Genomic DNA, 22467 nt, shown 5'->3' with positions numbered 1-22467 from the left:
AACAGCGGATTAAAAACCGAGGGCAAGACCAGCTAAAACAGGATTTGAGGCTCTTTGCCTTGCAAAGGCTGCTGCGTCCTGCACTCCCTGCACACCAGGAGCTCAGCAGCTCTCTGCTCTTCATCCTAGGAGGGGTGTCACAAGTGCCACCAGATAGCCTGAGGCGCTCTCATCAGCACAGCTCCTTTCACTCCTGACCCGGAGCAAGCTGTGCTCGCAGCACAAAGCATCTTTACAGCTGTTTTTCATGATGTTTTTTTACCAAAGGACATTTGTTGGTAAGCAAAACCAAGTCCCAGTGCAGCAGGGGAGAAGAAAGTACCAACCCACAAGCCCCTCAAGGAGGGAGGGCACCAAAACCTGCAGACAGCCCCCCCCCCCGAAAGCCCCCGCTGCACAGAGCAAGCACTGGGCTTTCAGTCCGACCTCTTGTATTTATAGGCAGAGCTGCAATATTTTTGGGAAGGAAAGCCAACAAAGAGGATCCAAACCAGATCCCCAGCTGCCTAGGAGAGCAAAAGGTTTATTATTAATACCAATGTCAGCTAATGACAGGCGTTATCGTGCAGTTGGGTACCGGCAGCCGTTCGCTTGTGAGCCGTTTTGTGGAGCTGAGTCACGCCGAGAGAATTGCTTTAAATAAAAACGGGGATCTCACAACTTTTCATGCCTCCCGCTACAAGTCAACATGCCCACTGCCCACTTCAGGCAGCGCTGCCTTCTAGCAGAGGAATGAATTTCCCTTCCATCCCCCAAGCCGTCTAGAATAAAATTAGAATTAAAAATATAGATATATCAAGTGCCTGTCAGGAACCAAAGCTACATAAAAAAATGTATTAAAATAAAGACAGAAAGCAGGCTTGCACACAGCATTAGGTGCCCAGGACTGCCTGCAGGGACATCGCCCAGGCTGCCCGGGGGCTGGGATTCAGATGGGAATTGCCAGCGCGTGGTGGGAGCTCAGACATCAGCCCGGGCTGCCTAACAGCAGGCCACACGGCGCGTTCGGAAGCAGAAAGCACGTTCTGATAACCACGAGCATGCTAGCAAAGCCCACATGAAAAGCCCGGCGTGAGTACGGGCGCCGCAGGGGTGCCGGTCACTGGTGGGACGTGCTCGGAGCATCCCTCCCCTGCTGGGAACCCCCAGAGCACAGCTCCAGCTCGTAACGGCTGCCCAGCACCCCCAAAGCGCTCCCATTTCAGACCAACACGAGCAAGCGTAGGCTCAGGACAGCTTCTTCAGCTGGGGTTTATCCCCAGAACAAGAGGGCAAGCCCTCGATGGGTGACTGCCCCCACCCAGGCATTACTTATTGTAAATCAACACCAACTGATGCGACGGCACCGAGGTGAGGGGCACAGCAGTCCCTGGGGTGGGAGCAGGGCTTCAGCAGAGGCTGTGGAGAAGGAAACCTTCCTGCGCATTAAAATTCCCCCGTAATTTCTCTTTCATTATTGACGAGTTCCATGCAGCGTTACTCACTTCCTCCCGACCACATACATCATGCTTTTTCTGCTGCGAGCGCATCCTGGTGCCTCTGCCTCGGGATAAAGCGGAACAGATAGTTGACAACGCTGTCAGGCCCTCAGAAATGTACAAAATGAGGCATTTTCAAAAGCCTTGCCGGGAACCCCTGTATTCTAAACACATTCTTTGCTAGGCTTGGAGAGGATCAAAGCAAACGTGGCTCAAGAGACGCCGCCTACGCGCTGCGTGCGGTTAGCACCCTGTGGCTGAACGCAACGGGGACCCGGCCGGCCGAGGGGTTGGCAGAGGGGGACGAGGGGACCAAAGCCCTCAGGTTGCCCCCCAGCAGCTGCTGGTGGCCCTGTTCCCCAGGCCAGCAGAGGAACAGGGAGGCGGGTTGGGGAGAGCTGGCGTAACTGAGGGCATCGACTCCGCTGCCTATTTAGCAGCTAGGAAGGAAACTTCAGAGCTGCTTAAAGGATCCCAGTGCTGATTTTCTGCTTAAAGGGAGTAGAAAGAGCCGTCGGTTTCTGTTTGTGCGCAGCTGAGGTGCTCCCTTCGGTGCCAAACACGAAGGGGACGCGCAGCGCAAGCTCTCAACACGCGGTTTAAGCAGTAGAGAAACTGAGACAGGCACAGAAGTAATTCACTCTCTGCAAGGTTTTTAATCCTTGCAATGGTCCTAAGGGGTGCAAACGTCTGGGCAGAGCGAATGGTGCTGTCCTGTGCCTGCAAGAGCCCTGCGGAGGGCGAGGAACTTCCCTGGCTTGGAGAACCAAGCAATAACTCTTTTTTTTAGGGAGATCTGCAGAGGCTTGCCCCAGGCCCTGCTGTCTCTGGGAGCGGCGAGGCTCAGCACAGCAGTTTGCTCTCTACGGCTTTGCAGCTCCCCAAAGAGCAGCAGAAATTCGCTTGGCTTTGGGGAGCTCACGGATTACCCGAGGTCAAGCAGGGCTGCTCCTTCACCAGCTGGACAAGGAGGCTTGTAGGGTGAGAAACGGCCAGCAGACCTCATGCTGCCAGCAGGTTTTTGGTTTACAGAGCCCCCAGGTTGCAAGAGGAGGAGCAGGCCACCTAGAAACCACCTGGGATCCATGCAAAATGGAAAGGATTGAGGGCATCAGCAGTACTGACTTCCAGCATCAAGGCAGTGGGATCTGAGTTTGGGACCGATGTGCAAAACCCACAGCAAAGCCAAGACTTCACTCGCATAGACGATGCTCATGGTCACCTTGCCCAAGTTTTTCTCTGGATCCACCAGGGCTGGAAGTTTCCTCTGCCTGAAATACAGACATCCCAATACTTGCTTGACAGACAGGGACTCATTCAGCAGCAGCTCCAGCACCACAGGGTGATGCTGACGCTGGCTCCCCTGCGAGGAGTCACCGAGTGAGATGCTAAAGTATTGACCATGGGCAAAAACCTACAGCAAGGTGACGTGGCACATCCCAGATGTCTGGAAAAAAATTAAAAAATAAAAATAAAAATGACAGCCCTTCCTAAAGAGATGAAAACAAGCAGCTCCACGTTAGCTGGGAGAGGTCGTACTCGTCCTGCTCCATTATGGCTCAATTTAGTGAGGCGTGCGGTACTGATGCTGCTGTTTCCCTGATGTTTCCGTACCGAATTATTAGCGTTCACGTCTTCATTGAAAGCTGCTCTCCACGGGCACGCCTGCATACAAAGCATCTCGCAAACCCAGCAGCGCCGCAGCAGCCTCCTTTGTTGTCTCCGGCCTGGTTCAATTCAAACCCCATCAGGAGCCTCGTTACACCGAGCGGAGCCCCAGGGGAGCGTGCTAAATAAATACACCCCGCACGCATCCCCTCGCTTCCACGTACAGGTAAATATTTTCGTTTTCCTAAAGCAATTAGCATCGTGACAGCTAATCACGCCACCGCGCAACACCTGAAATCCCCCCAAGACTTCTGGGAACAGCTTTAAAACCACCCCCAAAAATTCTCGTTGCGTTTCCAAATCGGCGCATCCGTTTCCGAAGCAGGTGCACGAGGGTCTTGCGTTCTCCGGGGTGCAGCAGCAGCAAGCTGCTTGCTGCCTTCCCCGTGTCTTTTCCAGAGCATTTCCTAATGGATCCCAGGCTCAGGTAAGAATAATTTCTCCGAGGGGGTATAACACTCAATTTTCACCAATTTTCACTAGAATCTAGATGCCTAACATCCCTTGAGCTCATTGGAGTCCAACTTGTGTGCAAACCAAATTCTCAGCACCAGCTGAAAGCAAACCGTGTATTTGTGCAGCAGGTCCAGCACGCCTCTCCAAGCAGCACGGATTACCCCAATGTTTAAAGACTTAAGGCTGGCTTAAGCATCTTTTTTTTTTTTAAATTTCTTTCTGTTCAATTTCAAGGCATATGGTTAGTGAGAGTGTGTGAACGGAGGGACTTCCCCAGAGAAAACAGCAGCAGAACAACGCAGACACGGTGTCGGAGAGGAGGGACTGGCAGCGGTGGGCACGGCCAGCTTGGCACCGTGAGGATGCTAATTAGCCTAACCACCTTCATTACGTGGCTCGGGTCACAGGAGGTCTCGCCCTGCTCCAAAGCAGCAGGAGAGCCAGGGAAATGACCCCAAAGCCCTAGTTTTGGGCACCACAGCCCCAGTGAAGCTGCTGGTGCTGGTTTCAACGGCCCTGAAGAACAAGCAGCCAGGCTGCCCTTCCCCTCCTAGCACCTTTGGGTGGCTTCTCCAGCCAGTGACCGTGTCAGGACTCAACACCGAGGCACAAGCAGCTTCCCCAATGCACTCAGCAGCCTCTAGACGGGGCTGGACCCTCTTGAGAGCACCTCCAGCCCCGCTGCAGGATGCCCCACGGGGCAGGGCACGCCCCTGGCCTGCAGCGATGCAAACCCCAGGCGCATCCCTGCCTGCTCCGAGCTGATCTCCACGAAAAAGCAAAGCTCTTCCACGGCACGCTCAGAGGGTTTTTAACTCGACCCCACGCGTTTCGGCTGGAAACTCAAACGGCACAGCCAGGAACAGTTTCCACACGCAGCTCCTCAGAGCTTTGCCACGAACATCACCTGCAAGGCAGCGCACCAGGCACAGCGCCTTCAGGCACAGGGACTGGGTTTAGCTGGAGAGTCGCGGCACCTTGGCACGGGACCAGCTTCAGGAATTTGTCGTGCAATCCACTTTCAGTCCTGGGTATCTGCACGAGGGCACCTGGGCACAGATCGCAGCTGCTCCCTGGTTGTCCTGGTTGCAGGAGAGCGCACGTGCAAAGCCCAGACCCAGCAGCAGGAGCAGGCACGAGCTCTCTCCTCCGGCCCTCGCGGAGGTGTAGCAGCAGGCGGCTCCCTCCTGGCAGCGAGCTGGTGCAGACAGGTTGATTTACCGGCTCCGGAAACCCAGCTGGCATTCACTGTTAATTAATATAAATTCACATCTGTCCCATCTCCGTGACACACGCAGGAGTCTGCGCTCATCTTCTCCCTCTGATTCAGCCCCTTTATCTACATTATTCCAGTCCCTGCTTGCCACTGGCACATCTTCCTCTTCTGATGCGCTGTCCCATTCTTCCTCCTTCCGATCCATCCACCCCACCTCCTAAAAGCAGCAACACGCTCACCATCTGCAACAGTCTCTTAGCAAAGGGTTTCAAGGCAATTAGGCATCTAAAGCAATGGTTTTTCCAAAGAAAAAGCAGCTCGTTAGATCTGGCTGACATCAGAGCAGAGAAATCCCCCCCAAGGACAAACGCCACGACAAAATCCTGTCTCATAACCAGCAGCCTGTCAAAGGTACACATCAGTTCCTCTGCCTGCGATGGATGCAGCTGCAAACTCAGCCTCCAGAGGACCTGGCACGTAGAATCAAATCATTTAGGTTGGAAAAGACCTCTGAGATCAGCCAGTCCAGCCTTAAACATCTCCGTGGTCCGAGGCCTGCTGGTTTCTGAAGGCTGCAAGGGCTCACTCTGCTCCCCTGCTTTAATGTGAAGCAACTGACTGATGAGCTCCCCACTTCAGAAATAGAGCCGCATTTTCCATATCTCACTAACGTGAACCAAAGCTCACAGCCATAACGTGCCCTCATCCAAACCAGGAGCCAGCAGCTGGCCACAAAACCCCTGAGATCCAGCAGCTGTCTGAGGACAGCATTACTCCAGCTGCGTGCAGGAACAACCTCCCCTTTCACCACCACTTAGCCAAGGCACAGATATTGCAGAAAGGCCTTGGAGGGTGGTCTCTGCAACCAGATCTTACAACACCAAGTCTGGAAAGAAGAACGTGGGAGAGGACCGGGGATAGCATGGCCTGAAGCCCACCCAGTGCTTCATGCTCCTATTAAACGCCACCTCCAAGCCAGACTATTAGGGCTGGAAGGACAATACACGGTTCGAGGAACCTACAAAGACTCAAAACTTGCAGGCTGACATAGTGACAACGTCCACGCCTGGCCTCCATCCCTGCCTGCCTGCCTGCCTGGGGAGAAGCTAAGTCTGTGAGCACCAGCTGGCTCCTCTGCAGGGCTGTGATCTGTGATGCGAAGAGTCAAAATGCAATCACACGGTCACCTGTCAGCTCTCAGGAGAAATCCAAGGCTATTACCCAGGTCATCGGCTCAGAAATAGCCATTTCCAGAAGAAAAGCCAGAAGAATGTAAAAAAACCTGCAACTGCAGGCAGTCCCTTTCTGGTGAGCGCTTCTGTCCACAGCGCAGGGCACATCATTTTCGTCCTGTATGCTGAAGAAGCCGGGGTGAACTTTACAGACAAAAGGTCACGTTCTCGTGCTTCTTGCTAGATAGTCACTATGCCAGCCTTGCTATGGGGACAGAAAACAAGGGGAAAAAACAGTCATATTGATATTTTTCCCTTTGACCAAGCCAGCACTCGCCGGGCGGAGCTGAGACACCTCCACCAGCAGCCTCCTGCTGATGGCAAGCTCCTGCAGCACACGGATGCTCCTCATCCCAACCAGCCACGGACACGGACACCTGCAGCTGCCCCACTGCACCAGAGCAGGGCCATGGTGGAGCAGCTAGGAGGATTTTGTGCCGTGGGTCTCTGGCACACAAACCACCCCATTTCTGATGTCCGTTCAGCCGCACGCCTGGAGGGTGGCTCGGAGGAGAGGCTGATTTCGGAGCATCGCTGCCTCCAGCCCCCAAATCCAGGCTGGGCCATACCAAAAGCCAGGCTGGGCCATACCCAAAGGCAGCCAGGCTGCCTGCAGCCACACCAGCACACGCAGGAACAAGGCGTTTGAAGGCTCTGCCTATCTCTGAGGCTTCCTCGCAGCCCATCCCACAGCGCTGATATGGAAAACCTCGTCCACCATCACGTCTTGCGCCCCGCAGATAAAGGGGCAAGGAGAGGAAAGCCGCTGGCAAAATTAAGATCGGGGAGGGACAAAAATACATCTTTGCGGACAAGGATGACAGTTTGCTCCCCAGGACCAGAGCGAACAGCAAGGCGCTGGAGCATGCGAGCTGGCCTTCCTCTGCTGCGATACGCTGAGCTGCGACACGCTCTTGCACGGCTGCATAAAGGATGTGAGAGAGACGGCACCTGCCTGCTGTCTTCCCCTCGTCCTGCTCCAGCGAGCGGCTTTCGGCAGCATCACTGCACCTGCCCTGGCCCCGCTGGGTCATCTCCTCCCAGGAGACAAGGGCTGTGCGCCCTCGTGCACGTGGACAAGAAACGAGAGGCGTTACGGCCGCGTCTGCCATCGCCCGCGGTCCAAAGTTCTGCAGACGTTTGGCCTAGCAGCTCGGGTCCTGAGCACAACAGCTCGCAAAGACTCGAGGGCTCAGACATGGCTCAAGCCTTGCTGAAGGCGGGTCCCCTCTGCAGCTGCAGGGAGAGACGCCTCGAGGAGACAGCAAGCCCCTGTTCCTCCTCAGGGCGTCAGATCAGAAGGGAAAGCCTTACCCCCCTTGCTGTAGGGCACTACATCGTACCCCCCGTGCTTCCCCGACGCGGCAACACAAAATTCATAACCTGGCTGGAGCAAAAGCACCCGAGCATCTCAGGATGCAGCAGATGTGGCACGTTAACAGCCACCTCCATGAGTGTATCTGTCAGTGACGTTTCCCCTTCCTGAGCACGAAGTTAGATGCAATAGAAATTGGCTATAAGCAAACGGGCAACTCCAAAATTAGTTGGGCTGCTCGGAAAACTAGCCACGTACACAGACACAGCCCCTCTTTGCTCCAAGGATGTGTGTCAGGCTTGCAGGACACGCATCGTTTGGGTGGAAGGGCATCATGCAAACCTTAAATTAACTCAAATTGTTCGACCTGTGTAACTGAGGCTCAGGGCAGAGGCTGCAGGGGAAGCCTCCTGCCCACATCTCCTCAGAGGATGGTCTGTGACAAAGGATAAATCTTACAGTTTGTCCCCTTGCCACCTCCTCCTTCAGATCACTTGGACCAGAAGGGATTTGGCTCTCAGCCCATGGCTGAAATTTACAGCTGGTTAAGTCCAGGTCTGAAATAGCCGGGGAGATAAAACTGCACATCTCCAGGTCACCTGCAGTGAAGAACCGACTTCAGACCAGACCAAGCACCACGGATGCTGGCACCCAGCCGCCTGGCAGCTCTGCAGGAGGACATTGGGGTCCCGTTAGCGCTGCCCCCACCACGGACCCGCTGTTCTGGCAGCCCCCCGCTGCCTGCACAGAGCAGGCACCAGCGGGTGCTTTGGGCAGCACAATCCTCCTCTCCCCAGCTCCAGCTGGCACAACTCACCGCCGACCGAGCTGCGGGATGAGGGCCTAATGCCCCAAGGGCACGGTCTCTTCTTGAGACAGTTTGGGTTTGTTTTGAAAGAAAGCAGAAAAATCCCTCACAGGATACTCACAGTGCTAATTTCCCCCTTCGGAGTCCAAATATTTGCTCACCTCAGAAATAACACGGACATTCAGCCGGCTGTTTCCTCAAAAATGATCCTTCTGCCCAGCTCTGCAACCCAGCCAAGCTCCGTGCACGGCCACGGGTCTGCTAACTCCATCCCTGCTGCCTCCGCTCGCAGAGGGACAAATCCTTTGGTCCTTCCCTGCCTCTTACCAGCAAGGGCTGCATCAGCCTGAGCAGGCTGGTGCTGAACAGAAAAGGCAATCCCAAATGTTTGGAGGCTTTCCGTGGCAGGGAAAGGCTGCTGGTTTGAAATCCGCCGTGCATTTTATCCCTGCTGACGTAAAGCCTTGCCAGCTGATGCACTCGGGCCAGGTACCGCAAAGCTTTCCACGCCCCGGGCTCGGCACACGCTGTGCGGATGGAGAGGAGAGGGATGGCGACACGAGACCGAAACCGCTGGGGGGAAAAAGGTACAAACCGTGCCTCTTCTCCATTTCCACGGGATGGGAGAGGCAGATCCTGCTCTATCTGGCCGCCGTGCACCTCCACACCCAGCTGTACCCACCTGCACCCGCAGCAAACCGAGAGCTGGGGCTCCTCCAAGGCGCCCAGAGGATTTACACCCAGGCTCCCTTAATTAAAAAAGGTGTAGCTCTGTTCCTCGAGCTGCTTTGGATGCACCAGCCCCAGGGGTGTGGGAGGTGATTCTTTTCAGCTGTAGCTTCCACATTTTCTGAATTAGCTCCCCAAATTAAAACTAAATTGAAGTTCAGACTGTGTTGGTATCAGGCTCAGTGTTAGGACCACCATAAAAACGTGACATGCTTTAACCTCAGCCAGGCATTACCTGCTGGTCTAAAAAGGTCTGATAGGAGGAGAAATATTGTTTGAGCTCCCCCGTTCATGGAAGTTTACTGGCCTGCCTATTGCAGATGTTTTTGTTCTCACAAAGCAAGCTAAAATTAAATTGCAGGCCCACCTGCCAGACTGTTGGGGCATTAAAAATACACATCTCTATCTCACCAGCCAGCAACGAAACCAGCCCAGCTGCTGTCTGAGTGACAGCCTTCCTCCCGGAGCAGGAAAGAGTTTGTTTAGCTCTTCGCTATGACCCAGCGAAGCAGAACACACCCAGAGCAGAGAGGAGAAGCTGAGAAATCAGTGACTGGTACGAGGTGGGAGAGGACTGCACGGCGAGGGGGCTGGAGGAAAGCCTCGGGATGCTCCGGCCAAGAAATCAGTTCACACCCCTTCCCCAGCAGAGCCTTCTACACCTCTTATGCCCTGAACAACCCTCCCTGCTTCACAAAACGCCCTTCTCTCTAAATTCTGGTCATTTTATAACCGCAAAATTCAGCTAGAGGAGTCCAGCCCCCTGGAAGGACGGTGCTCCCGTGCAGACAAGGTAGTCATCAGCACACAAAGGCACGCTCAGCTGCAGGCACGGCAAACCAAGAGATAAGCGAGCGAGCATTCGGGCAGCCTTGCTAACAATGCAATGCAAGATACAGATCTAATAACAACCCATAAATAAGCCGCTGCTCGCTGCGGGGGTAACCTCTCCCGGGCTGCAGCCGGCAGCCTTATCAGCAAGCCGTATTAATAATCGGGGTGATCACGTTAATGAAACCGCTTGCACGGCGCTGGAGCCAGCACGAGGAGAAAGCCACCAGCACCCGAGTGACGAGGGGTAATTTCCACTGGAGAATCTTACGCAGCTGCAGAGACCTTGCCAGCTAACGAGCACTGTTAATCACCGTGCCCACGCTTTTGTAGACACTCTGTCAGTAGCTCACGTCTTCACGCAGCACCAGTGGAAGAGTTTTCTTGCGACCTAAACTCCGCGGATGACCTCCGCGCCTTGTCCCCGTCGCCCTGCTCCCGCTCAGGTCTCCCATCTCCGCCAGCAACAGAAGCACACAGAGCAGACATCCTACCTCACCATCACTGGGCAAGGCTCCTGGCCCCGCGGAGAGATTTCCTTAGTCCACGGAAGCCACAGGAGAGCTCGAAAAGGCCGAAAGGGACGCGGGAGGTGGGGACAGCTTGGTTAGGACGTCCCAGCCTCCAGCATCCTCAGCAGGGCTGGCCGAGGTGGTGGAGCGAAGAAGTGACAGCGAGTTATTTACCCAAAAAAAAAAAAAAAAAAAAAAAAAAAAAAAAAGCTTGTTCTGGACGGGAGAGGGGGAGGAGAGAAGAAAAGGAAGTCATCTCCTCCTCTTATCGGCACCAGCCCGGCAGCTGCGAGCCGGGTGTTTGGTGGGGACTGGGAGGGCAAGCGCCGCGCGCCTGGGGTGTGTCGGCTCGGGGGCAGCCCGAACGGCAGGAACAGAGAGCAAAAAGGGAGGCTAATGGGCAAAGTGGCATCCCTGGGAGCTCCTGTATCTGGATAGCACTCCCCATTACATCTCGGTCCTCCTGGTAAAGCCGCAGGAGGGATTTCTGCCCCGGCACCGAGCGGCTCCGCACGACTCCCAGATGGGGGCTGATCCTGCCAGGGACAGGGCTGCCACGCACTCTCAGGAGGAACAAGGGTCTCAGGATGTTCAGATGCTCCCCCAAAATCTTTTGCTTTGCGGGATTTCTAATTTAAGCTAAAGAAGCCATCCCTGACTCAGTTCCGAGGTGGGATTCACAAGGTGGGATTGACCCCGAGGCACCCGGGCTGGAGCCCTGCGTTTAGTCCCGGAGAGAAACAGGCGCCTCCTATTCCTGTGTGTACCCACAGTTACAGCCCGAGCACCCCAACACGGCCAGTCCTGGGTGTAACTTAAGGAGACGGTGAGTTTTTAAAGGGAGAAGTGATGCCTTTTATTAGCTGAGACGATTTAAGTGGGACTCGCAGACCTTGCCTCGGGCCAGCCCTGGGCAGAGGGGATTTGTGTCCTCAGTCCTGCAGGACGAGAACCACAAGCCCAGTCCCAGAAAACCTGGGAACACGACAGCCCTACAAACTGCATGGCAGGACAAAAACCCTCCCCCTGCCCACGTCCTCAGCATCCTTGCATCACCAGCTTCCTAGGGCAGGAGAAATGAGACCTCGGCTGTCCTGCGGGCTGGCAAACAACTAAACACGCGTCCATCGAGGCATTAAACGGCCGGGAGTGCGGCTGCCTCTGCCTGAGCATTGAGCCCATTATCCCACAGCCGCTCAGCGCAATTAGGGCTGCTTTGTGGCTAGCCCTTAATGTGCCAGCAGAGCAGCTGGGGCACACGGAGGAGACGGAGATGACAACAGCCCCAACCGCAGCGCTCCAGCCCAACCCTGGTGGTGGTGGCAGGGAGGAAATGCCAGGCAGGGCCGGGATAGCACCCAGCTGGGCGGGATCGCACCCAAAGCACCCAGCTGGGCCCGGCAGGAGGTGGGGAGCACAACCTTACAGCCCAGGGCATCGGCAATGCAACACTAGATCAGGACCCTCCCCTGCGCCCCCAGGCCAGCTGGTGCTTTATAACCCACGGCACTCCCCTCCTTCCACAACCCTGCCCCCAGTGATGGGCAGGAATCGGAGATGCTGGAGATAAAAGCTGTGGAAAGGAGGGAAAAAACAGGTTATGTTGTATTAGCCCTTCGTGGAAGTCCTTTTCCACAGTAGGTCTTGTCCAAACGTGGTTGGATAGACCACCAGCAGGGCTCTTCTCCCTGTCCTCACCCAACCTCGCATCCAAGTCCAACCTGTTCAAATCCCAGACCCATTTAATCCTCCTTCCAGAGATCAGGAGGGACACCAAAATCTAACCAACCTCTCCAGAACTACGCCTCCCTCCCTAACTGCCCTTCTCGAAGCACGCCAGTTCCTGCCCGCTTTGAGCATCGAAACGACAGCACCCAAAGTTTCCGCTGCTGCAGCAGCATTAAATTCTGACGCCAGCCCCCACAAGAACAGGACCGAAACCCCAGTCCGAGCCGCAGGTGACGGCAGGAGGTGGGTTGGTGCGAGCTGGCATCGCTGCCGCAGCACAGCTCCCCTCGCACGGGCTGCACAAAGCCCTGATAAAAACGCACCAGGGCGCAAGGAGCTGCCATCCGCACGGCCAGCGGGCAGGGAACGGGCTTGCAACACCCACACAGCTCCAAAATCCTGCCCTCTCACCAGGATCATCCCAAGCCCTGCTCACCAGGAGGGGTTTGGAGGGGAGGAACCAGCACAGAGCCCGGCAAGGCGCTGGGTGCCACCACTGCCCGCGTGGCGCTGGGGACACCTCCCTGCCCAGTGGCAGACCCCGGCCAAAACCTCAGCCGGGGCTGTTTTAAGTTCCTTTGCTCCATCTGGTGGCTGCAAAGCTTTTAAAAGCTTTGCTCCCTTGTGTGACCTGCTCGTGGTCTGTCCAAACAGAGTGGGTGAAGAGAAGCCTGGGATGAGCCACGCTGCACCAGGCAGGAGAGCTGGGCGAGCCCCCTCCTCCGAGGAGCTGGTGGCCACTGGATTGCCCCACGCTGGATCAACAGGGTTCTTGTGAACCTGGATGCATCTGGGGTTCCTCACACAAAGCCCAAGCGTGGCCATCCTCAAAGCACATGAATTTTGAGACCGAGCAAAGCCACGGTGGCAGGGCCAGAGGCTGGGCACAGCGCAGAGCCCCGCGGCACCAGCTGGAGCCACCTTCCCTGGCAGGCAATGAAATTAGGATGTTTTCCTAAGCTAAATCCCTCAGACCTGGGCTACGGGAAGACAAACGTCCTCCATTCCGCCAGGAACACAAGACTTACTGTCAGGGTGCTGCCAAGGGCAGAAACACCCTGAGCCTTTCCCCCAGGAGCAGAAGAAAACCAAAACCAGCCCCAAGGCAATGCAGCCGGCCGAGGAGCTCAGGGGGGGGGTTCAGTTCTCCAGGCCCCTTCCCCACTCAGCTGGTTCCTCGCAGGACAAAACGAAGAGATAAAGGCAATAAGGAAGAAAAAAACAAAACAGGGAAGAGCAGAGCCTAGGGGGACAGGGACGGGGTCACCTACGGCACCGTGGCTGCCCCAGGTGGCACCAGGAGGGTCCCACGGCGCCGTCCCCACCGCCCTGCCTGCCACCGGCTGCCGGAGCCCAGGGCATCACGTGTGGGCCTGCTGAGCCCAGAAATCCTCAGCTTTCAGGATTATATAACCTGGCAAGCTAATTAAAACCGAGGGGGGCTATTTTGGACCCGGGCAGGGTGACAAGACAAAAATATAGCCCGTAACAGTCCCACGTCCCCTTTGAAGAGTCGCCAAGGCTATTTTTTACCTAGATACATCACGAAGAATTGGAGGGAGAAAAAAAAATACCAGGGCTATATTTAGAATTTAATCAGTGGCAGGGCTTGTTACACTTCTTAGAGAGGAGACTGATGGAAATATTTCAGGAGGGTGGGAGGAAGGAGGTGTGTGTGGGGGGGAAGAGAAATAAAGACAAAAATAAAATCTGTAATAATAATAATAAAAAAATTCAAGGCCAAAGATAGCCCCGGCATCTCCCTTACATGGAAGGGATGCTGCTCGAGGGCGTGAAGGGGAATTTTCGGTTGTTGTGAAACCAAATCTTGCGCTGTCGGGCGTCCCACCCCTCCTGACATCCCCGCAGCCAGGCGGCACGTCCCGAGGGAAGGGCTGTCCCCTGCCCGTGCCAAGCACCCGCAGCTCCCCCAGGCTGCCCCAGCTGTCCCCGCTTCCCTTTGTCACATGCGCCCGGTGTGACAGCTCTGGCGGGGACACAAAAAAAAACAAGCTGGAGGAGGCCACGGGGGTTGCAGGGCCACGGGTCCCTCGGAGGTGGCGGCTGGCAGAGGTGGCACTGCCCAGCGCCTCGTGTCACCACGCGCACTCCTCCCGACGTTTCCCCAGCTAGAACCCGTCCACTTTGTAAAATAAATACTTTTTAAAATACTTAAAAGCTTGTCGGAGCAGAGGGGAGCTGCACGTTCCCATTTTCTTGCCCATGTCCATAAAAAAATAAAAATAATAATAAAAATATCAAACATTTTTTATTAAGGCACATCTTTTCCAACGCTTCGTCTACCCAACCACCACCTCTTAGCACCCACAGCGCCCAGCTCCTCCAAGCCACCTGGGTGCCCAAAGAGCCCCAGCTCCTCAATCCCTGCCGGCTCACAGCCTTCCCCACCAGTGAGGATGAGGAAGAGAGCTGGAAGGACTCGGGAGGGGACAGGGGACCGAAGCCGTGTGCCCCTGGAGGGGAAGGGAACCGCCACCCTGGCGAGCTGGGTTAAAGCATCCGGGGCACGGCAGTTCCCTTGAAAGCCAACTGGAGCCTCAACCCCACCGAAAAGGGAACTTCCAAGCACATTGTTTTGGAGAGAGGAAGGAAAAAAAAAAGACCAAAAAAAAAAAAAAGCCACATTTGCTTTGGCACCGCAGATGCGAACTGCAGCTTGCGGCCGGGCTCCCGGGTCGGGCACCAAAGGGGAGCCCGTGGGCAGCGGAGCCAGGACCAGAGGGGCTTCGGGGGAGCCCCCTGCGGCGGCAGGCAGCTGGTCCTGTGCCCTCACAGCCCCCTGCTCCAGCACGGATGGGTAAATCGCTTGTTTAGCATCTGCTTGCTGCAGCTGCTGGCGGGGAGACCTTCTTCCTATCCGCCCGTTCCGGCGGGGGTTATGGCGAGGTTGAAATTTATTTAAGAGAAAAACTTCTGCTGGAGCAGCCTCGGGAGGTGGGTGGGCTGCTAAATGGGGTCACAGCGCTGTGCTAGCAGTACGATGACCGTGCACTGGGAATGTAAGCAATTTCCAGACCTTACACCCCAAGGTCACAAGGCAGGATCCGGGTGAGCCCGATAGGAAGGAGGAACGGATTGGGTTGCACGAAGGACCCTCACGCACCAACGGGACCGATATCTTCTCCCCCAGATGACACAACGGGAGGCACGGAGGTGCCTGGAGCGCAGGGGGAAGCCACAACCATGCCTGCTGCAGCACGGCTTACCTCCAGAGATGCTGGGAAGCTGCGCAAGCCCCTCTCTGTGCGGGAGAGGGACTGCATGGATGGAGGCGCACACCGAGGGGGACACCTCTCCCCGCTCCCCGCCTTGGTGCCTTTTCTCCCAGGCCACCAAGCAGCCCACAGAGGAGCCTGCTTCTCCCTCGGGAAGATAAGAGCCACCAGGGGCCGGGCACCACCCCAGCGCGGGGCACAGAAAGCCTCCAGCAGATACTTGCAGAGAGGCCGGCTCCTCACCTGATAACACAATCAGGGCAGTCGCAGCGAGCCCCAGCCCCGCGAGCAAGCTCAGCTCACCCTTTCCCCCCCTCCCCATCGCTGCAACGAGCGAGATAAATGTAATTTCTGCTCGCCCTGAGGCTGCCCCAGCCCCAAGATCTTGCATGGGGAGCTGCTGTGATTCGCCCTGGGCACGCACGCTCCTGCCACGGCCACGGATGGACGGGGGGGACTGTCACTGCCCAGGGCTCCCACTCGCTGCCCCCAGGGACAGGGAGGAACAGAGCCCCACGGACACAGCCCCCCCGGAGCCCCACAGCCTGTCCTGCAGGGACAGACGGACGGACAGAGCAGCAGGGCTGGGCTGCAGCACGGACGCACCGAACCCTGCCCCATCCTAACAACCACGAGGGCATTTTGAAGGCGACGCAGCAGGAGACGAGACTCATCCACAGCTTACCCAAACATCAGCGGGTGGATGCAGGAAATCCCCTGCAACCAGAGCCCGACACTTGTGCCCCCCCGGGGGTTGCTGCTCCTGCAGCTGGCCCCCAGCAGTGCCCTTTGCACGCGGGGGCTGCGCAGGACACCTGCGACAGCTCCTGCTGCAGGGGAGCAGCAGCTGCGAAAGGCCAGGAGGAGACCCCAAAGCACACACCTCTCCTCCAAACGTCCCCCTCGGCCACCGAAAACAAGCAGAGGTCTTTGCAGAGCACCACCGCTACAAGCAGCGGCGTGAGCTGTTTGCGCAAAATTTAAAAATAAATAAATAAATAAAATATTGCATATACAGGAAACGCACGGTTCCCGATTTCCAGCTCGGTTTAATGCGAAGAATTTCCTTCTTCCCTTCAGACTCACGCAGGAAGCCTGCAAACACAGCAGCCCCGTAATCTGATTAAGCCCCGTCCTACGCACGTTTCCTGGAACAGCGCGGGGCTGCGGGAGCCACTTTCCATCCCTCCCCGGCGCGCATCCCACGAGGCAGCAAGTGCAGCCCTGCCCGAGCCTCCGCCTTCGGTCACGGGCAGCGAAAAAACAACAGAATAAAGCAATTCCTACTGCAGGGAAAAATAAAATGAAAGGATTTAAGCGATGCTTAAAGAACTGCAGCCGTAAGAGCGCTTCTCCCCCCAGGCAGCCCAGAGGGTGTGGGGCTGTTTGGGGACTGTAAATAGGTTTTGGCTCTGTTAGCGCCCCAGGATGGGGAGGGAACCCAAATTTGGGAAGTCAGATTTTTTGGGAAATCAGCTTTTAGCAAGCCTTTTGGGAGCTGAAGGGCACCTACAGGGCACAGGCAGGAGGGTGAGCACCACAAAGGCACCGTGGAGGCAGGGGGTGAGCAGGGGATGGGTCCCACACCGGTGACCTGGCGGGGAGCAGGAGCACCTCGGCTGCGGCTCTGCACCCATGGGACCCTCCCGAAGAGGGGCCGGGCTGGTGGGTTGCTCACGGGGAGGCAAAAGGTGATCGGCACCAGAGATGGAGGAGCCCTTTGGCCAGCCCTGGTGCTTTTCGGATGAGTTTTCAGTGGGTTTTGTGCACCACGGAGCATCTCCAGCTGGTCCCGGCAGTGCCAGCGGCACCGAGCGGTTCCCTTTCCGCAGGCCCACGCTGCACACCTGGGATCCCTCGCGGCTCTGCGGAGCTCTGATTCATTCAATTCCCGAGAAGAACCATCTCCTAGAAACCCGAATAAAGCAAACCCTGCTGGAAGAAGCGGCAAGCAGCTCTGGCACCACCCAGCCACAAAGGAAACTCGCCCTGCGCGCGGCGCTGGGAGGCTGGCTTCCCCTCCGGTGCGCCTTGCCTTCAACTGCCGCTGCAGACGGCGAGGAATTCTGCTTGGCAGCCCTCAAAAGAGATACAGCTGCATCCCAGAAACGTGTTCCAGGGCTGAGAGCGCTTCATTTGTCTTGGGACCATAACAAGAGCAGCTCGCTGCCTTGGGGGAAACCATAGGATACTGGAAAAATCACCGAGGGCCTGATCCAAACCCCTCTCCTTGGCAAGGTTAGCTTTCCTGCTCCGAGCTGGGCCATTAACCGTTCTCATTCCCTCCCTGGAGAAGGGCAGATGTGGTGTATTTATGCATTTCGTGACCCGCAGTAATGCACTCGCCCTATCTGGAAATAAACAGCGGACTGGGAGCTCGTAGCTGAAATGCAACTCAAGTGGCTGCCAGCGCTCCCATCCTCATTTACCAGAGCAAAGCCCAGGGAAAAAAGAAAAAGCACAGCTGCTGCTTCTGCTAGCCCAGCATCTCCCACCCCTCACCTTCCCTTCCAGGCAGGCTTCGTACACATTTGCGCAAGTTCCCTTGCACGAAAGCCCCCGAGCTCAGCTGAGGCATCTCGGGGCTGCAGGGGGATGCTCCCGCTGGCACAGCCCGGCGGGATGCAGGCGGATGGCACGCAAGGAAAACTGCGAGGGGACACAGCCGAGGTCACCCATCGAGTCACCCGCTTTGATTCCCCCTCTCCAGGGATCCCCAGTCACCTGATCCCAGCCACCGTGGCCCCAAGCTCTGCCCGCGACGCGCTGTTAACGGATACCCCAAATGCCAAAACACCGCCCTGTTTTCGCTCCCCGCACCAGAAATCACCGCCTCCCCCCCACCTCCGCGCCCAAGATGCCAAAGCGAGCAGCTCCTGCAAACCTCCCGGCCAGTGTTTACGTTGGGATGCGGCGCAGGAAGCTCGTGTTTTCCCACTGCCCAGGCAGCGGCAGACTGGAGGCTGCCGGGCGCTCAGGGGACTGGCGCTGTGTTTCCTGCTGCTGCGGCGGATCACCGAGGCCGGGCAGCAAGAAAGGTTTCGGGGCGCAGCTGAGCTGCGTTCAGTGCCTCGGGTGCTCAGAAACGCGGCCACCACGAGCACGGGGACCGCACAGCGGCACCCTGGAGGATGCGCACAGGACCACATCGTGGCCAACCCTGACCCGCCAGCCCTGCTTCGTTAATAGCTATGAGCAACCTGAGATGTCAGAGCGACCCATGGTGTGCTGTAACATCGCTGTGCAGACGCCACAGCATCCCAGGGAACCTGGCTGGGAAGAAAAAGCCGGCCCTGAAGGCCAGGGCAAGGCGCAAGGCAGCTGTGGCCCACCATGCACACACCCCAGCCAGCACGCAGCTCCCTTCTGGGGAAAGCAGCACGACACCTGGGGTCTGCAAGCAGGGGAGAGGCGAGGTTCATCCACCAGGATCTCCACGTCATGACAGAAAGCCTCTCGTCGTGCCCGAGAGGACACAAACACAAGCACAGAGGGCTGCGGGCAGTCACGGCACGATTCCCAGGTTCCCAGTGCTCCAGGGGAACCAGGACCTCTGGTGATGCCGGGGGTCCCAGCGGGGCTCCTGACCTCCAAACCCCCCTGCGCGTGGTGCCAGCAAAGCCAGGGAGGGGACAGAAATGGTTGTCCTTTCCTCAGGCTTTGAAAACCAACGCAGCCAGGCCCTGGCAGCAGCTCGGAGCGGGGTTTGCAACATCTCTGTGGTTTAGGCGGACGGCAACCAGCTCGTTCTGCCCGCAGCAGGGCTCGGTTCTCCCTCGTGTCACCCACGTGCACCGACATTTCATCACTGCCTCCCCGGCCAGGCCCTGCGCTCACCAGCACGGGGCACGGGGAGCGCGAGCAGCGGCTCCCAGCCCTTGGCACGGCTGCCAGGGCAGCTTCCCGGATGGGCTGAGCACCCAGAAATGGGTTTGTTTCTCCCTCCACGTGGCCTCCTTGAAAAGATTTGGCACTCGTGGGCACTATCCTGGGGTAAAGCTGTTCCTTCGGCTGGGGAGGCACTGCATCTCCGCCCGGACCCCCCTGGATGCGCTCCCGTGCAAGGAGGGGAGGTGGGAAGCAGCACCCAGTGCTCAGCACCACTGTTACTGGTCCCAGCAGACCCTCTCCAAAGCCTGGCTGAGCACCCCAGAGCATCGACCTCGCGGGCACGGCCAGGGGGACGTTTGGGGCAGGTGCTGAGCTCAGCGGGTGCACCTGGGCTCGACCAGGGGGAGCGCAGCATCGCCCAGGACGCAGGCAGAAGGGGAAGATGCCATCCCGACCAAGTGGACACCCTACATTTTAGGAGAAAAGGCCAGCCCCCGGCACAAAGCCTCTCCGCACCAACCCCACTAACATGCCAGGTTTTTTGGGACTCCTGTAAGGGCTGAGCTGGTGGCACCTTACATCCATCCTGCTGTCTCCAGCAGCCTGCTGCCCTGGAGGGTGGAGTGAGCAGGGTAGAGGCACCGCAGGCAAATATTGACTTGCCTGTGGGCACGGAGAGCGCTACCAGAACGAAACCCAGGGGCCCCAAGCCCCAGGTTTATACTCCATCACCCATCAGCACGCATTTTTTATAGGGGAGAAATAGAAGAGCCCGACCTCTTCCTAAACTTCTGGGTGCTTTGAACCACAGATGCTCACAAAACACCGCTCGGCACCTGTTGTACAGGGGACACAGCGAGTGCTGGATGGCAGAGAGACCCCAAAACCCCACAAACCCTCAAAGGTGGCATTGCAGGAATGCCCGTGAGGAGGATCTGGAGGTACCGTGTGCTCCAGGGGGCCCATGCCCCACGTCCCGTCGTGTACCAGCACCAAAGGAGCCCTCTGCCCTGTAAGCAACCCCGTTTCTCAGCCTGAAGCACCCATCCGTCAGCTCCCCGGGGGTTTTTCAAAACACTTTCCGACCTCTACTAGTAACAGCGGCGTTTGCAGGTCACCCCAAGGCTGGGCGGGAGGAAGGCCGGAGAAAAAACCCCAAACCCCAAACCCTCTCTGGGGACGCCACACGGCCCGGGGGAGCTCTGCGCGCGTTTGTCCTACTGCCCTCGACGAAAACCGACACGAAAAGAGAGCCCACCGGGTAGCTGCCTTCCCCTCCCGAAACCGTCGCAGGGGAGGAAGGACAGGGAAGGGAAGGCGTCCCCAAATCCCACGGGCTCCGGCTGCCACCCCACGAGAAAGACACTGAAGCCATGAAACAGAAGCTGGGGCAGGCAGCAGCACCACGCCAGAGAGCACCGAAGCGCCTCATCCCGCTCCCGCACCCCCATAAAGCTGCTCCGAGCGAGCTGAGGCCCCCTGGGGACCCCCTGCTCTGTGGTTTGTTTGGTTTTTTTTTTTTTTGGGGGGGGGACAGGGGCAGGTAGAGCATCACGAGATGCTTGGGGGCAGGCTCACGGAGCTCTTCCGCAAAGCAGGCGCGGGGCTGGGGGAAGCAGAAATGGGGCGGGGGGGGGGGGTAAGGATTTTGGGGCAGGGGACCCAGCTTCGCCTCCGCCCCCCCCAAATTTCCCTTGCCCCCCCCACGCGTGGGGAGCCACGCTCGGAGGGGAGCCACGCGTGGGAAGCCGGAGAGGTACGGGGCGGGGGGAGCCGGGGGGAGGCGTGGAGGCAGCCCCCAGCCCCTTACCTGCGGGAGGTCATGGCTCAGCACGGCTCAGCACCGCTCCGCACCGCTCCGCACCGCTCCGCACCGCGCTGCTGCCGCCGCCGCCGCACCCCGGCGGGGCAGCCGGGCTCCGGGGAAACCCCTCCCTGTGACGTGGGGGAATCCCCGCCCTCTGCCCCGCCCCTGCCCGGGAGGGGGGGGGGGGGACACACGGAGAGACACCCCCCGGGGGCAGTTTGGGCACCCCCGGGGGCAGTTTGGGCACCCCCGAGGGGTAATTTGGGCACCGCCGGGGGATAATTTGGGCACCCCCGGGGGGTAATTTGGGCACCCCCAAGGTGTCCCGTCGGGGGGGCGCAGCCTCCTCCCGGCCAGCCCCCAGCCCACCCCCGGCCTCCTCCCCGCAGCCTGGTTTTGGCTCTGAAAAAAAATAATACGAAACCAAGAAAAAAAAAAAAAAAAAAGAAAAAGCGCCAAAAAAATGGCACCGGGCACCGTCCGGTGAGCCCCGGAGCCGTTCGCCGTTACCCCCATCGCTCCCCCCCCCCCCCCAGCTCGGGGGCTGCCCTGGTGTCCCGGTGGTCCCAGGAGGGGTCCCAAAGGTGGTGGTGGGGGGGTGGAGGTGGTGACCCCAAGCTGCTGGTGGGGCAAGGGTGCTGGGCGTGCGGGAGGGTTTGTGCAAACAGGGCTCGTTTTGCCATCGGAAACGCAAATCCAGCCGTTTTTAACCAACTCGCGTCAAATCGGCGGAAAAGGCAGAAATTGCCCCAAACGCATGCCCTGAATCTGGCGCCTTTCACGAATGCCGGGTGAGAAAACAAAGCCAGCTGTCCGAGAGGGAGAAAAAAGCCAGCGCACGGGCAGCTACCTCCCCCCCGGCCCGGCCGTAGCGGCAAAAATAGCAATTTCTAACTATAATAAGACTCAGCGAATTCCGCGGCTATTCGGGGAATACCCGGGGAGCTGGCAGCGGGCTGCCGGGCTGCATCCCTGCCCCGCGTGCCTCCAGATGGCTCCCGGGGCAGCGAGGAGCACAGGGGGCAAATAGAGATCCCGATACCAAGGACCCCCGCCCTCCCCTTCCCCATTTCCCCCCCCCTCTGTCTGACCGGGGGCTCCTTTCGCAGCACTGAGAGCTCATTGTGAGCGGCCACACTGCGGCTCTGTCTGCGTGACCCCTCTGCTCCATCCCCGGCTCTGTCTCGGTCAGTGTCTGGCTGGGAGAGGCTTCGGGGCCGGTCGGGCTCTCGCCCTGCTCTGCGTCCCCCAAAAAAGGGGTTTTCTGCCCCATTTCTGGCTGCCAGGTGGTCACTGGGGGCACCTGCTCCTTGGGATGCACGGTGGTTGTCTTGCAATTACAGAGCGTGCACCTGGGCTGGGGGAGTGCCTTCAGTGCCTGCGGTGAGGACAGCTCCTGTAGATCCTGTTTAAGCTGTGGCAGTCACCCAGAGTGCCCAGTGCTGCCGAAAATCATTTGTAACTCCCTCCTGAACCCCGACGCAGGCACAGGATGACCCCCCCTTGTTTGCTCATCTGCAGGGCCGGCTGGGCACCCGCGCATCGCAGGGACCTCCTGTTCACGGTTCAAGTTGTCCACCTGCAAACACTGCAGCCCCTTTTCTCTCCGATTTATCCCGT

General features: G+C 57.9%; 1 protein-coding gene and 1 long non-coding RNA gene across 2 annotated transcripts in view; both read right to left on the bottom strand.

The window, feature by feature from the left end:
• Nucleotides 1–8369, bottom strand: part of LOC106044308 (tyrosine-protein phosphatase non-receptor type 11-like) — a 30894-nt gene extending 22525 nt beyond the window's left edge. The window contains exon 1 of the mRNA XM_048067327.2: nt 8335–8369. Within this exon, the coding sequence (XP_047923284.1) occupies nt 8335–8354 (20 nt within the window). The 5' untranslated portion in view covers nt 8355–8369. The remainder of the gene's footprint in view (nt 1–8334) is intronic.
• Nucleotides 8370–16728: 8359 nt separating this feature from the next.
• Nucleotides 16729–22467, bottom strand: LOC136786885 (uncharacterized). Its single transcript, XR_010826430.1, has 2 exons — nt 20851–22467; nt 16729–17117 (listed from the first exon to the last, which is right to left on the bottom strand). It is a non-coding gene; the product is annotated as an uncharacterized lncRNA (long non-coding RNA).

The sequence above is a fragment of the Anser cygnoides genome, chromosome 23 (assembly GCF_040182565.1).
Source record: "Anser cygnoides isolate HZ-2024a breed goose chromosome 23, Taihu_goose_T2T_genome, whole genome shotgun sequence".
NCBI lineage: Eukaryota > Metazoa > Chordata > Aves > Anseriformes > Anatidae > Anser > Anser cygnoides.
Note: the sequence above shows the minus strand (reverse complement) of the source record. Positions and strands in the feature narration are given on the sequence as shown.